At 37.6% G+C, this 16319-nt stretch overlaps 1 protein-coding gene across 1 annotated transcript; it reads right to left on the bottom strand.

Annotated features, from left to right (window-relative positions):
- Positions 1 to 229: 229 nt before the first annotated feature.
- LOC110755381 (uncharacterized) lies at positions 230 to 1317 on the bottom strand. Its single transcript, XM_021956568.2, has 2 exons — positions 983 to 1317; positions 230 to 726 (listed from the first exon to the last, which is right to left on the bottom strand). Exons 1-2 carry the CDS (start codon positions 1080 to 1082, stop codon positions 602 to 604), a joined length of 225 nt encoding a protein of 74 aa, XP_021812260.1. The 5' UTR covers positions 1083 to 1317; the 3' UTR covers positions 230 to 601.
- Between the last annotated feature and the right edge of the window lie 15002 nt (positions 1318 to 16319).

Genomic DNA, 16319 nt, shown 5'->3' with positions numbered 1-16319 from the left:
TTGTTCTGTCAATTGCCCATACAAAAACTTCTGACTCTTACTGTATTCGAATTAGTTATCCAACAAATAATCTGCACTATATTTCCTAAAAAAAAAAAAAAAAGGACTACACAGTAAAACAAGTCAGTTGACCATGCAAAATTGTGACGCTGCAAGTCTTACTTGAGGACCAAAAAGAAGAGATAAGATGGTAAACTACAAAGAAACAAGAAGAAGAAGAAGAAGAAGAAGAAGCTGATTAAATTTTTTTTTCTTCTAAATTTCCATTAATAAATCTCACTGTGATCTTTAATCACAGGGATTGCCTAAAACTTTCTTGTAATGGGGGCAATTTTACAATTAAGCCTCACAAATCCCCCCCCTTTTTTTTTTTTTTTTTTTCTTGGTAGTTTTGAACAGCTGAACAAGATGATCATCTAACACATCTCTATCTACAAGTAATTCATGAGAACCAAAATGACGCAAGCTAGCATGACCCAAATGGTATACACAGATATGCTAATTGCTGAATTGGGTCTTCTTTTTTTTTTTCGGTATTTTTTCGTTTTGGTTTTTGGGGATGGATATTGGCCTATTTTTTAGCCATAGCCATCCATCTGTGTTAAGAAGCAGTGATGTTGCAGGCTGAGGGCTTGGACTTGTCCAGAATAGACCACATCACCTGAACATCTTCATATGAGCATGCCATCACTTCACCATGCAGAGCCATCACGCTACTTTCACTCCCTGTTCATAACATCATGGAAGAACACATCACTCACTGTGTTCCATATTATGACTCATATACAATTGGCATCAATACATATCATTATCCGATAGACTTGTTTGTCAGACTGTGAATTTAGACCACGTGTTCTAATAAGAATTAGCCATATTATTGGTCCAGATTCATAATCCAACAACATAAACGTCTCATTACATTGCCAATGTAAGTCTAACAAGAGAACATTTCAGAAAAGTGGTAATATTAATATGTATGTACCTTGCAGCTGGGATTTCTTCTGATCTCTGCCTGGCTGCTGGTTGAAGAAAGTGCAAGCTTTCCTGAATGGAGATGTGATGGTTTTTTTCCAAGAAGGCATGTGTGCTTTTCAAAATTGGTGTTCCAATCAATGTAGAGGCTGATAATGTTGCAGAGCAGTAGCAGAGTTTAGAATATTTTGGACCCAGATGACTGAAATCTCTCAAGGCCTTTTATGCAGCTATCTAGATGTAGAGAGCTGGTGTGATTATATTATATATATATATAGGAGGTGGAGAGAAAGAGAGGGGCAAGATCCGTGAGATGGGCCTTTTGAGATTAGAGCAACATCACTCTTTTTCTTTTTTCTTTATAAATTTTTTATTTTTCTTATCTCATCTCACCAAGGTCGCCGACTGCACCAAAGCACATGGCGCACGCTCCCAAACAGGCCCTTCCCTTCCCTACCCTTTAGACCCTTAACACGTGAATCCCTTTACTTTTCTGAAGGTGACGTATATTATGGGATTTGCCCATCTTACTCTTTCTCTCTTCTTTCATTGTCACATAATAAGCTAACCAAATTGCCTTTTCACCAAGGCTTTTAGACCCCATCACCTAATTGACTCTGCTCACCTTTACTATTACATTGTATTGCATTACGATCTTTTTGTTTGATGATAATGATTGCATTGCATGCTTATATGTCCCCCTTAGAAGTAATGCAATTAGCCAATTACTTTGCTCCTTTCTTGACTTTTTGATTGAGAAAAATTTGGGTGCGGGCATCCTCGCCACATTATAAGATGAGTGACAATCAATGTCATGTTAAAACGTAGCATGTATATTGCAAGTTTTTCTTTAAGATTTCAAATTTGTAATACATGTTATAATTTAATTGGACCCCAAAGTGAGTTTTGCCATCACTTAAGACGAGATTTCCCGTAAAATATAACATGTATTACAAATTTGTATATATGATTGAGATTCTATTATACAAGTTATGTTTTGACTGTACAGTTTTTGTCACTCATCTTAGTCTAGGGTAGAGAAATCCACACCCAAGTGTTTCTGCTAACCTTTGACTGAGTGAGCCCCCAGAACCCCCACCCATTGCTGCAAATTCTTGGTCTAGTAATGTGAGATATTTTATACATGATTATGGAACAGGCCTAATTATCCATTATTATTATTATTATTATTATGTCCCATTTATATGACCCCCACATGCCTTGGTAGGCAGAAAGACTGACCAAGACAGCCAAATCTATTTGCAGCCTCTGTATATTATGCTCTCATGACATATACCCAACCCAACCATGTTGTGTGCTTATAACTAATTAAACCCATTAATTTATGCTTAAATTCAGTTACTTAGATTAATGGATCCATCCGGGATCAAACCGTACTTTGATTAATATCTAATAAAACCGGATTAGTGGTGCGTTGATTTTAATCATGGGTTGACAAAGCATATACACACTCCATAGGCAACATGATTTAATGTCACAACATTACCCTACCATTATCAAATTGATAAATTGTGGTCTCAAGGCAGCAATATTTGCCCTATTAGCGGCGGGTACACATGATCTTCTTTGCATAATGTGTTTTTCTAGCAACCCAAGAGGGTCATGTTGCTAAAATTTTAAGAAAAAGAAAATGGTTTTAAATTAAGTCAAGGCTTAGCAATTCCTTGGACTCTCAACAACCCAATAGATTAATATTTGTTTTAGAAACTTAAAATGCTCTGTTATGTCTCTGAGCTGAGCACTTGTTCTCATGTAAAATTTTCATGCAGTGTGAAAGTTCATCCCCCCTTTGATTTTTGCATCTCACATGCTCACAATGGCAGTTTACCCTCTGATAAAATATTTTTTTAATCATAGTTTATGAGTGGATCTTTTGATTAAACAATAACTGAGAAGGATGATTGGCGGACAGTTTTCACATGTAGACAGAGCAGACTGCATGTTTGTGCACTAAATTGATGGTCGGTCCTTGTTTTTGTTTTTGTTTTTGGATTTTTTCTGAAAACTTTTCAATGGATGGTGTTGGTTTTTGCTAATCTATGCGCATGTCTTTTTCACTTCTTGGTGCCTTTTTTCTTCTTCTTTAAATATGCTTTGTCCTTTTTTTCTCTTGGATTTTTCTTTGACAAGACTCATAGGAAGCACAGACGACCCACGTAATAATTGACACAAAGATTATGATGATAAGGAGTGGTGGTGGAAGAAGTTGCATTGCAAAAGGCTTGTGAGGTCTAAGTTTGCAGCTGAAATTGAAATTGGATTTTGCAGAAGTGCAAGAAGAAAAATAAGAAAGAAAAGGAGGTTTTGATTATACGGACAGGCCAACCAACTAACCCGACCCAACTTCGTGCAAGATAGTACAATCGGGGTTTGGTTTGGTTTGGTTCGTTGCCTCAACTTTTAGGCCATCACAACTTTGAGGCTCTCAGCTGCTCCACGCAATCATGTGTGTGTGTCTCTCAAAGCAATGGAAAAGTTGTCCCCACATACTTTCATATTTGTAATTTGCTTCAATCAATGCCCATCGCTCTCACTTCCCACTTGGGTTGGGTTGAGTTGGATTTTCATAATAATGTAAGGAGTTTATAATTCAGATGGTTAAGAAATAGTTACTTTTACGATTGAGATCTTGTGTTTGAATTTCTTCGTTCAATATTACTTGTATGAAAAAATAAAAAAAATAATGCTTATGCTTGACTAATTAATTAATTGGAGCACAAGGGCGATGAGATTAAGCAATTTTTTTGGGTCATCATGTATGAAGAGTGTGATTAAATTAGTCTTATTAGATGTTGCTTCTGGATATAAAACATATAGTTTATGATTCCTTGTGATAACTCTATAGAGAACAAATTTAATACAAGAACATGTGCAAAACCTAACAACCAGAAGGATTTTATTTAATCTTCCAAAGACTCAGAGTAACTAAGCACTGATTAAATTAGATAACTGTTTGTGATTAATAGATTATTTTATGTTCTAAGTTGTAACCATAAAAATTCAAAATCAAAACAAGAAAGTCTTCAACGAACAATTGAGATAGATGTTTTTAGAGAATGTGGTATAGATGTCAGCCTCCAATGTTGTTTCTTCACCTCCATTACCTCTATTTGGCAATACTGATATGAGCATCTTGTGATTTTCTTCTCTATCTTAATTAAAAAAATTGAGAGAGATTAAAGGGAAAACTTTAGAATTTTATGGCGGCATTGGCCCCTGACCCCAACAATCAGACTCCAATGTACTTGGTTGTTGTCATATATTAAACTTGATTGTGCAAGGATTGTGTAAGATGGTCTTAAAGTTTTATCTCCCTCTATTGATAAAATTACTGATATTGTATGTAGCATGAATTGATCTAATAAGAGACATGAAATTTGGGTGAAATGTTGTAATGATTTCAATATGGGAAAGAAAAATATAGACAATGATGTGCCCCATAGCTGTCTGCCTATGAGCTTTTGAGTATTGCTATAGAGTATAAAGCTCCTTTGCATAGGTATGTTCAAAAGGTAAATGATCACGTTCTTGTATTTTACAAGTATCTAATGAAGAAAATTGGACAATAGCTCAACTTGTTAGTGGGTTTTTACAAATTTTTTATTCTTCAACAAAGATATTTTCTGGTGTGTATTATCCTACTTCAAGTCGTGTTATTAATTATTTGATAGATATTCATGCATCATTTGCTTGCTGCATATTCTGAATTTACTGTTTTTAAGGGTACTTTGACTGAAATATGTTGAGGCCCCAAAAAATCCAAGGTTAGGCCCAAATATATTCCTGGCCTAGTGCGATACCTTACTGAGAAGAAACCCGATTTGGGCCCGCAAAAGTCTGTCATGCACGCTCGCATGAGTCACAATCCATGTGCCATGCCAAATAAACATACAATCCGTCACGCTAAGAATTGAAATGAGTCTATTAAATGCACTGACTCTACGAGCCCATGCTAATTATCCTGTCAAACATCATATACCTTTTCAAAGGCGATAAAATTCAAGCGCGCCAATCGACATGCCATGCCAAGCGGAAAATCATTATTTTACACCTAGCCACGCTACAAGCTTAAGTGGGCTCAAGCCACGCAAATGCCCGGGGCTTGCTGAGTGGGTTGTGGTATGGATGGTTACGAGCATTCATGAGGCCTATTGATGAGTTGAGAAATGGAAGTTTTGGGTTGCTTGGGAGCCCCAAAACTCGAGCTCATTTCTTGAGCCCAAATATGTGGGTAAGCATGAAAGAGAGAAAAAGCTAGCCCATTACCTTAGAAAAGTGGCCCATCACCTTAGTAAAAATAGTCTATCACTTTAGAAGTTGGCCCAAGTGGCTTAGAAAATATCTAAAAAATCTCCAGCACATGGTTTGAAATGAAACCATGATAGAAAACCAAGAGATGTTTGTACGCTCAGGCTGTTGGGAGACTCCAACACATGGCCAAAGACAAACCCAACGCAAGCCATCAAAAAAACCAAGGGATACTTGAGCAAAACACCCTTCAGACCAGCCAACGTTATCTATCTCCTTCCTTTACCAGACCTTGCCATGAAATAGGGGAGGAAGCCTTAGAGCTCCCAAAAATCTTGTCTTTGTGTGTTTGGACAGAAAAGGATTTCACAAAATAGGATGAGTCAAAGGGAGAGAAGAGAAATGAAGGAGGAGACTTGGCAAAATTGGAGAAAAGCCATTAGGGTTTCTTGGGAAGGAGGAGCTTCCAGCGGCTATAAAAGGGGGTGTCTCCTACCCATTGAAAGACAACTCAGTCGAAGGCAAGCAAACCATACCCAGAGAGCAAGCATCATCTCTCACCTCTGAAACCCTTCAATTTCGAGCCATATTCCTCTATCTCCTCCAATTTTCTCTTCTGGCAAGCTATTCCAGATCTTGACAGAGTTTTCGTCAAGTTGCCGGAAACTACTCAACACACCCATTATACCCTCCATCTCTCTCTCTCTCTCTCTCTCTCTCTCTCTCTCTCTCTCTCTCTCTCTCTCTCTCTCTCTCTCTCTCTCTCTCTCTTCAACAAACCTTCTTAGAATCCTTCCCCTTTCCTTAGAACCCCTGTTTCTCATAGGAATTCACAGCCCTCTCTCTCTTTAATGCTAAACTCATGATTGCTTTGCTCTCATCCCACAAGCTTCTCATGCCAAGCTAAGAATTTATCTGTGAGCGATCATTGTTTTTGTTGGTGAAGATAACTAGGGTGCTTCCTAAGGCTCCACTACCCTTTCGAAGCATTCTTGGGGTATGATTCTTGAACTCAGACACAGGGGGTAATTTCACCAATTTGCTCCTTACGGCAGCCCAACCCATTTGTAGTTGCCGGAATGAAAAAGCCCCCACAAAATGAAAGTGAACTTTGATAAGTATTGGGCTGAGTTTCCTACTGTTTTTTGCTTTGCTACTATTATGGACCCTAGGTTTAAATTATTTGCAATTGGTGAATGGTTAAAGATGATGGCATTGATCAATTAACCATTGACTCAAAACTTTATGATTTCAGTTATTTGATATCTATAAGAAGAGTGTAATGTCTGATGTGGGTCAAAATGTGCAAACTTCAATTGTAACTTCAAGTACCTTGAGCCAAGCTCCTGGTTCTATAGCTATCCTATTATGAGAAATTTCTCTATGCAAGGCTTGAAAAGGGCAAAGCTATCTTCTTCTTTTTCTTCTTCCATTGCTACTTCCGAGTTACAATTTCATTGATATACCAACAATAGAGGTTGATGATGATAATCAGTTTAGTGTTTTGGGTTGGTGGAAAAGCAATCAATCACTATATCCTATTGTTTCCCTTATGGCTCGTGATTTGCTAACTATTCCAACTTCCACTGTAGTATCAAAATCATGGTTTAGTGCAGATGGTAGAGTTGTTGTTAATATATGAATTTTGAGTTTTTCTTTTGGGTTCCCTTGACAACTTTGTAATAGGACAATCATTGTATTTACTCAAGCTCAAGTTTAGACTAAGAACTTCATCTCTTGGTGTGCCTAACCAGCTACTATCCTATGGAGGCTTAAGCAAATTGTCAAAGGTAAATCATGCATTGCATATCATTGCATTAAACTGTTTTCATAAATGATGACTAGTCATCTGCTTCTCTCATGCCTAGTCATCCTTGCTCTGTAGGATTTCCAGCTGGTTAACCAATTGTTTTGTCCTATTCTCTTTTCTCTCTCTGCTGCCATGTGTCATTCTGACCTAAGGGAATTTTTGTCTGTAAAGGCTAGTGAATTCCTCTTTTGGTAGCTGTCTCTTTTGTGTGGAAGTTTTGGAAAGATTGGCTTGCCATCTTTCTCTTTTTCTTCCTCAAGAGAGAACCATATATTTCATCCATGAGTTTTTCCAATTGATTTCTTTTTGAAAAACTGCATTTGAAACACGAATTTGCATCTAGCTACTTAAATCACTCTCTCATTTATATCTAGGTCAGATTCAAGACTGATTTCTTCAAGAGTATGGTTTCTTGAAGAAATTGGTCATTCTCCTTTGAATCCAAATTTTGGTTTCGGTTTAAGTTGGAGCTTGCAAGCTAGTTCCATGGGATGAACGAGCTGGAGAAGGAGCTGCCATTGCCATGAAGAACTGAGTTTCAAGTTTTGCTAAGTTGGAGAAGAAGATTGCACGAAGGAGGTATAGCTCATCTTCCTAAATAGATCTAGGTGTTTCTTGAGCTTGGTTGTGTTTCCTTTGTAAGAATCTTTTTCTACTTAGTAGATTGCTTGGTCGGTTGATGACTCCCAGTTTTTTTCCCAATGGTGGGTTTCTGGGTAAACAAATTCTGTTTTGCATATCTGTAAATTTTTCTGGGTTTGTGTTCTTGGTGGTTGACTAGTCATCTTTATCTGCTGTTTGTTGTTTACTTGATAATGATGATTTCACACACTTTCACCATAGTTGTTGCTAGCACAGGGGATGCCTAGATTGACGGGTCCCTCTGAGTGCCTAGGTTGTCACTAGTAATCTTCTAGGGTTGCAGGTACCTTGTGGCATACTCTGTGTGTTCTCTTGATTGTGGTTGTTCATGGCTGGCAGTTGACTAGTCATATGTGTATATATGGTCAAGGTCTAAAGTGTGTGTAGATTGTTGTGTTGTTGTGTCTTGTTTGTGTCGTTAAATTTACCCCTCGTCACCTAAGTACCAATTTAAGTTGTATATGAGAAGAGGGCCAATTTGAGTCCAAAGACAATAGAAGCATTAATTTGCTTGAAAGACTGGGCCTTAGCAAATTTAAGGATGAAAGATGCAACACAAGATGAGCAATGCTTCGAAGAATTAATGAACAATAGAGCATCAAGACCAGATTGGATGGCAGCTAGTGAAGATGTTAAAAGTGAATGTGATGAAAATTTGACAAGTCAAAGTTGAAATGTTATTTAATTGAAAGCCTAGCCCATGGGGCGGGCCTGGACTTTGATTTTTTGGTGAAAGGCTAGTCGACCCAAGCCCAACAATTTTGGGCCGGGCATAACGAGCCCTATAGCAAGCAAAGTTTTTCAAATTGCCACGTAGGTCAACAAACTTCAATTTAAAAAGTTTTGGTTTGCTACTACCATTGGAGATGCTCTAATATGACTTAAAAGGCAGTGTTGTGGGTTTAATTTAGAACATAAACCTTGGGGATCTTCCACATGGCGCAATTAATTGCTAAAATAAACTTGCATGTTGGAGTTTTACCAAAAATCTAAAGCCGCAAAGGACTTGTAACTCGAGTAGTTAAGAGTGTAGGCTTGATTTCCTCTCCCTCAATATCACTTGTATTAAAAAAAAAGAAAAAAATCTCCAAAGCCAACAATTTTTTTTTTCCTATAAGGAATGATAACATACAAGACCAGTAAAGGCCGTGGACTTGATTCTCTTCAAGTGTTCAAACTTTGAACTTTGAAGCCTCTTTTTACTGCGAGATCCATTTAAAATGATGAAAGAATCTTTGGCAAGTCCAACCAGAACTGTAGAGTGTTAGACTGAATATGAACACTAAAGTAATGGGAAAAAATCGCAGAGCACTGCCCAAACTGATGGCTCTGAGTTTTGATATGCCCTCAATCGCAGGTTAATTGTAGAGTGTAGACTGATTTGTCTGGGATTTAGAACCCCAATAGAATTAAATATTTCACCAAACTTGAGCATCATTGTTTGTGAACCATGATTTAATATAAGCATAGCTATAGCGTTTCAATGTTTCATGGAGGTGGTCACAATTTGACCTAAAAAAATAAATAAATAAAAGGGACATCTTTCATAGAGAAAAGGGTAACTTTTTGTTCTTTATGCAAAGCATCAATTTTGTTAATCCTATGGTCTTTTTGTGTGTATGCTAATTGGTAATTTCCCTGCAGGCTATGGGTTCTGTGACCTCTTGGGCCAATGCCATGCACTCTGCATTTGTTGCATTATTGGGGGATAAACCACTTGGGTGTCTGTGGGTATTTAGATTTTGATTTGGATAACCTAACCAAAGGTTTGGGGATTAAGGTTGGGCCCATGCATAGGCCCTCGAAAGTTCTAGGTATTTTTATATCAATAACTTTGATTTTCTAAATAAAATAGTGCTGGAATCCTGTTCTAGTAAAAACATGTTCTAAATTCTTCCCATAGATCTTAACCTAGTTTGATCTCAATCACAAGTATAATGCCTATAATTTGTGATTTACATCTCTCCCTCACGATATAAATACTTGAATGGGAACTTCCCTGCTGTGTGGTAGGATGAGTGACAGACATTGTCCAGTTAAAACATAACACACAAGAACTTTATACAAATTACTTACATCGATAAATCTCATTAAAACTGTAGTTACTTATGGTTTATTATGTTTTCATGCGTTCATCTTATGTATAATAAGAAAATACATTCAAGTTAACTAATCACATATAGTGGAGTAGAAAGGCTTTGAAGACAATACCGCTTTAAAGATGCACATGTTAGAACCATAAAAGGGTCTTCATAAAGGGATCTTTAGACGGTCCAAATGCATTTAGATGATTCTCCTATCATGTAGCTGCGAAAAAGAAACAGAACCCAGTGAGAGTTACTTTTAGCCTGGCATGCCATTGCCTAGCTTATCATATTGATTGTAGCTTCTTTCACCTCAATGGAAAGAGAGAGAATTCAGAAGAGCAGTTAGAATCCTTAAAGAGCAAGTAAAAATAGCAAAACAAAACACTTTTATATTGTCCTAGACACTTTTTCAAGGTGTTTGGTTTTTTCTTGGACTAGCCATGAGTTGGAAACCACAAGCATTAGGTTCCTGCTGCCATTTTAGTCTCTTAGACCCAAAACCAGAGCTCTGTTTATTCTTTCTTCAATTGGAAATTGGCAGCACATCTCACTTAATCTCATGGGTTAATAACTTAATTTCTATGATTAAAGACTTTAACTATTCTGAGTAATGTGGGCTGTTTGTTTATGAGTACGTAAAACGCACGGCACTGAATTTAGCTATCTTCTCATTCAAGATACCAAACAGTGCTTTGTTGTTACAAGGGATGCCAAAATTACATATATTCCCTGCAGGTACACTATGTGGTACATATCATTGCTCACTTGGAAGTGGACAAAAATTCTTTTTTCCCTTTAGTTCTCTTATGGGAAAAGAAAAGTTGGCAACTTTAATTCATTATGATGCTAGCTTTTGATGTTGATTTTGATTTTGATTTTCACAGCTGGGGATATTAAGAGAGACTTTTACCCATTTTTTTCAGTTTAAGTTTTTAGATATGTGGCTTTAAGAATAGGAAAAAAGAAGGACAAAGGGAGATATACAGAGGGAGCCAACCAAAAAGGCAAAGGAGCAAAGTTATACATAATCCAGGTGAAACTGCACTCTAATACGTATTGATTTGATGGTGAAGATGCAAGCAAAAGAGACAATATTTTCAGTTTTTTCGATCGCGTGCTGTTCAAGATGAAAGAACAAACAAACCAATTTTAACTAAAACAAGAAAAATAAAAGACAGAAAGAACAAAACAGCAGTTCATTGCTTTGCTGCAGAAATACCAGACTGTCCATACATGTTAATTTTCTTCAATATATTCAACATATAGTAAAATGTGTTGGCACCTGTTGCATGTATTTCTCTAGTAAAATGTGTTGGTTTAATAACTTTGAATTGTAATTGATGACAAGTTGCTAATACTTCAACCGTTTCATATAAAGATTATTTTAACAGAAATATAAGCAACCAAGCAAGAAAAAAAGTTTGAAGGAGGAATCTAGGTTGTAAATTTTTATTATCTGGATTTTATTGTAACTAAGTCACAGATTACATGCACACTTCCAAGAAAAAATTACAAGAGAAGAAGAAGGGGATGGAGGAAGCATGGCAAAAAATTGAAGTACAATCAGCTGGTCTGATCAACCACTACTACATCTCTAGCTTAATTTGATCAAACAGCAAAGGTTTGGCACTCGGGATCGGAAACATGACTAGCATAGAATCTGGTAATGAAGTCAGTGGCTTTGCCGTCGATGCCAGGCTCAGCAGTCCAACCTCCTCTGTCTTCATCGCTTGGACATATTCTTCTTCGAACATAAACACCACCATCGTCAGAGTAGGTATCGTCTCTGCTGTTACTAGAAAAGCAGGCCTTGAATATGTTGCAGAAGGAGAAGATTGAAGAGGACTTTCCCATCTTGTGCTTAATTGGTTTCTCTAGTTTTCTTGACAAGCAAGGTTTAAGGTTGGCTACAGCTATGAGGGTTTTTGTTACTAGTTGCAATGGCATGAAATATCTGTGTCTATTTATAGTGGAAGAAACCAAGTAGCTAGCTAGGCCTTAACATGGGCCAGGAGAATCCAGCTAAGTTGGCTGCTGATTTAAGATGATATGGAGGGTCAGGATTCAATGATATGACTTAGTAGGAAAGGATATGATGGTTGTAAAACTAAGAGAAAGCATAAGTGTTATTGTCCTCTGCTTTTGAATTGACCCAAACAGTTCTCCTTGGTGGTACAGTACCCAACTTTTTCTTTTTCTTCTAACCATTTTTCTTTGGCCCCAAAAGATGCCCTCTAACCCTTTAAAATAATGCCTAGGGAAAACTTAGATTGGATTTGGAGGCACTTGTAATTTAAAATGTATCTGTCAGAAAGCTGATGCATGGAATTTAAAACTAGAGAAGTACTGTAACTGAAGTGAAAAAGGAAATCAGAACATGCATACCCCCAAGGAAACCAACACAAAATCTGATCTCTCAGATTATCTTATGGTACTGTGAGGTCCATTGCACCATCAGAATTAGTAAGATTTAGAGAACCATTCACTTTATTTTGCTTCCAAATCAAACATAAAAATTGAGAAATAAGACCAAGTATTTCACTGAGAGTTTAGTTTAGACTTGTACTGAATCAAATTCTTGGAATGGCATAATTGGTTGCCATTTTTAAAATATTTGGTAGCTTGATAAAGTCGCACCGCATACTTTGTACCTAGCAAAGAGTTCTCTTAGAGGAAATCAAAGGGAAGGGTTCAGAAAGATCAAAGATGGAAGCAGAAAAATCAAAAGCAGGCTTTTGAATGTGCAGTGCTTTTCATTACTTAATTTTTTTAAGGTTAACTTTTCGGATAAGCATCGGCTGTTAAGGGTTGGGAGATTGCTAAGAAAGACCCCACAGCCCTTCACAGCTACAAGCAAGCAGTGCATTCAAGCTGTCTAGCTTTGTGGCATCTCGAAGAAAACCCTGCACTGGAGCCACAGTTTGGTATGCATTTCTCCTTTTCAGGGTTTTTCTATTCGAAGTTCAGGGCCCAAGATCTCTGCCTTTAGCCTTTAGTTTGTTTCATTAATCACTAATTAAGTATTATATGTTTTCTTGTTGTAATCACATCTGTTGTGTTATGTCTTAACTTTATGCCCTTGTGCATATAAATATATAATTAGGCAGAAGGGTTTGATGATATACATGTATATATGATCATATCCCAAATCCAGCCACGTGGCGGACCGACAGTCACCGGATATATCATATATGTAGAGGGTTAAGTCTACAAGCATGCAAGGCATATAATCTGTGCAAGTAAAGACATTCCTCTCCTTATACATTCAAAGCTACAATATTAAACTGACCAAAACCCTGGTCAATAATCACAACTAAAACTACACCATCCAACTCAGAACCAAAATATCAATCCACTTAAGACCATAATTCTACTCATGTCATTGTCTAAGTATCTGTTTCTTCAAAGGTTCCAATTACTTGCAGAGCACATGTTCTCGCTAATCTACTAGCAAAAAAACGATTATAGAAATATTACTTTGATTACTTTGACATGTTTTCAACTGCTTCTAGCACATGAGGCAAAGATTTTTAAGTAATTTCAGATTACCTTAGCCTTTGGATATTTGGGTTGGGCTTCGGAATAAGAGGTGGCTTGGGCTACCCCTCACAGGAGAGAACTCCGTAATTTTGTGACCCATTTGGATCTGGGGATTAGACGGCAATAAACAAACTGGGCCAAAAGAGCCTCCACTTAGATTATGAGTATGACCCAAAAAGGGTAAAATTTACAAGAAGAGGGGTTTAAAAGAGTCATTTTATAATGAGGTCTTATATATGGTCCTTAGGCGAGACCATTTCTCTTAACCCTTGGAAAAAGAGAGAAGAATGAGAGATGGAGAAATTTACTGGGATAAGAGACAGAGAACACCATTGAGATTGCAACCCGTCACCTTACAACAAAACATCAACCAACAAAACTACAGATCCACAAATTTGGACACAAATATCCTTCCCACAAGTAAAACCCCAAATCCAATAAATGGGTGTTTCCCTCTTTTCGGCCGGGTAGGCCGATTGAAGGAGTTTTTGGTCCTTCTTCTTTTGGATGCGGGGCGTGCCACCACTAAGCCCTGAAATTGGGCTTGAATGGAATGTGAGTAGATGGATGTGTTGCGCTTCTAACTTCTGATCAAACGATTGATCGGCCAAGCAAGGAACCCCCTCTTGGCCTAGGTTCTTTCATTTCCTTGGGCTCGAGGATGGTTAGGCTTCGTGTGGATGTTTTTGTGATTTTTAAGTTTTTAAGTAAAAATAATGCAATTAAACTAAATGTGTGTGTAAACGTAAATCAAAGCGATAAATAAAGCAAGAACGAAATAAAAGCGATAAGAACGATAAGAATGATAAACTGAAATAAACTTGAAATTAAATTTAATTGAAGTGCGATAACAATGAAAAGCAAAGCAATGGAAATAAACTTGAATCTAAATGACAAGAAAATATAAATTGAACAAGAATTGAAACTTACACTAGAAAAAGAAAGAACTCGCTACACTAGGTGCTTGAAAATAAAATCCTAAGTCTAGGAAAAGAAAAGTGCGAGACGAAAGATAGGTTTATCTGTCTGATGTTGTGTGTCTCTTTCCTTCATTTGGTGAGGTTTATATAGGGCACTCGTCAGCCCATGGGCTGGCCATTGAATGGCCAAATGTCAACTCTTCTTAAAAATCTTTCCTTTCAAAGCCCTCCTAAATCCGTGGGATTGCATTGATTGAGATATTCTGACATGCTTGATTCTTCCTTGCTTTGGAACACTCGGAGTTACTATCAAATTCCTTGATTTTTTTCCTTGCGAAACCTCTGTCACGTGCATATAATCCTCCGAAAATTTGGGCTTGAATTGGTGGCTTAAACTTGGGCCTCCGATTTTATTACAATTTTATTACATATATTATATAAATAAAAAATAATACAAGAAGGGCTAACACTCTCAGCCCGACTGCCCATTTATTCCTTCATATATATATTATATAAATAAGCCACCAATTTGTAAGGGCTCCAAAGGCTCCAGCCACATATACTATATGTATATGTGTATCCCCAATTTGGAGACCAAAGGCCCCAGCCTCATTCACCCAGCCGCAAAGAACTTAAGTATTAATTACCAAGTCTCAATTCATCCACTTTCAAGCCTCCAGCCACATTAAATTAAATTCATATATATATATATATATATAAAATAGGGCAATGAAGTTTCAATTTAAAGAGCCCAGCCACATTATTCTCGCAAGCCCACTCATTTGATTTCATTTACTTTTATATGCATATATTAATATATATGTATATAATAAGTCAATCAAACTCCCAAACTCAAAATCCTTTCAGCCCAGCTTGCAAACAAACTAAATATCCCAGCCGCCATCTAGCAAGACTCGGCCGCATATTTATCCCAATAGTTTTAGCCGTGCCCAAACACATGTCATAGCCCCAGCCAATTTCGAGCCCAGCCAGCCACATTTATTTGAATTTATATATATATAAACTCCAATTAAAAAGCCCTTATGCCCAACTCGCAAAGAACCCAAACTTTTCAGCCGCTCCATCCTACAGCTCCAAACCAAAACACCCGGCCGCCATTTTCCAAAATTGGGTTTGTTAAAAACCAAACAACACCCGGCCGAGATATCCCAAGTCTTCCAACAATTCTGGCCGTGAGATATCCTAGTAGTTTCGGCTGTGCCCAGCCAATTTTGAGAGCAGCCCAGCTAACTGCATTTCGAACGACGCCCGGCCGCTCCATCATTCAACATAGTCGGCCGCTCCAATCTAGCAAGCCCCGGCCGTGGTCTCAAAAGCCCAAGGACTCCGAAACCCAGCTGTCCAGTTTCACATGTGCCCAACTCCGTAGTTGAGAAGCCCGACCGCTATTCTTCTCGTGCCCGGCCAATTCTCGTGCTCGGGTTAAGTGGATTTCTACCACCCCTAAACATTGCCCCCCGATTTGTTAAGCTCGGAATTAGTGTAGAGGTAAGCAAATTGAAACCCAGGACCTTTCAATTTCTAAAGTTTGAGATTTTTCTTTGCTTGTCTTGCACGTTATTAAATTTTGAATAGGGTAGGAATTTAGGAAGACATCAATTAAATTGGAGGGACTTTTGAACTTCCTATCCGTTAAAACCCTAGATATTACAAATATCCAAGTGTTCTATTTCATTTCCATCTAAACACTTCCACCATAGCTATAGGTTTTTAGGAGGTTTTCTCTCAAAACCCATATTCTCTTTCCCTTCAAATTCATCATTTCGCACACCGCATTCACCCGAATCAACATCAAACTTGAGATTTGCAAGTTTCTAGGTACGTTGCACTAATTCTTGGTTGATTTTGGCATGATTTTGATGCATTTGTAGCTTTCAAAAGTTTGGAGTTGAAACTTTGAAGTATGAATAGTGCCATGATGTTCTTCATGTTCTTGATTCGAATCTTACTTTCTTCACTATATTTTCCTTTGATTCGATTTTGCCTCATGTTTGTAGGATGGAATCCATTCCAAGTGATAGCGCCCAATTGTTTGAAGACATGAAAGTGGCTATGGAC

This window comes from Prunus avium, chromosome 1, assembly GCF_965620075.1.
Source record: "Prunus avium chromosome 1, drPruAviu1.hap1.1, whole genome shotgun sequence".
Taxonomy (NCBI): Eukaryota; Viridiplantae; Streptophyta; class Magnoliopsida; order Rosales; family Rosaceae; genus Prunus; species Prunus avium.
Note: the sequence above shows the minus strand (reverse complement) of the source record. Positions and strands in the feature narration are given on the sequence as shown.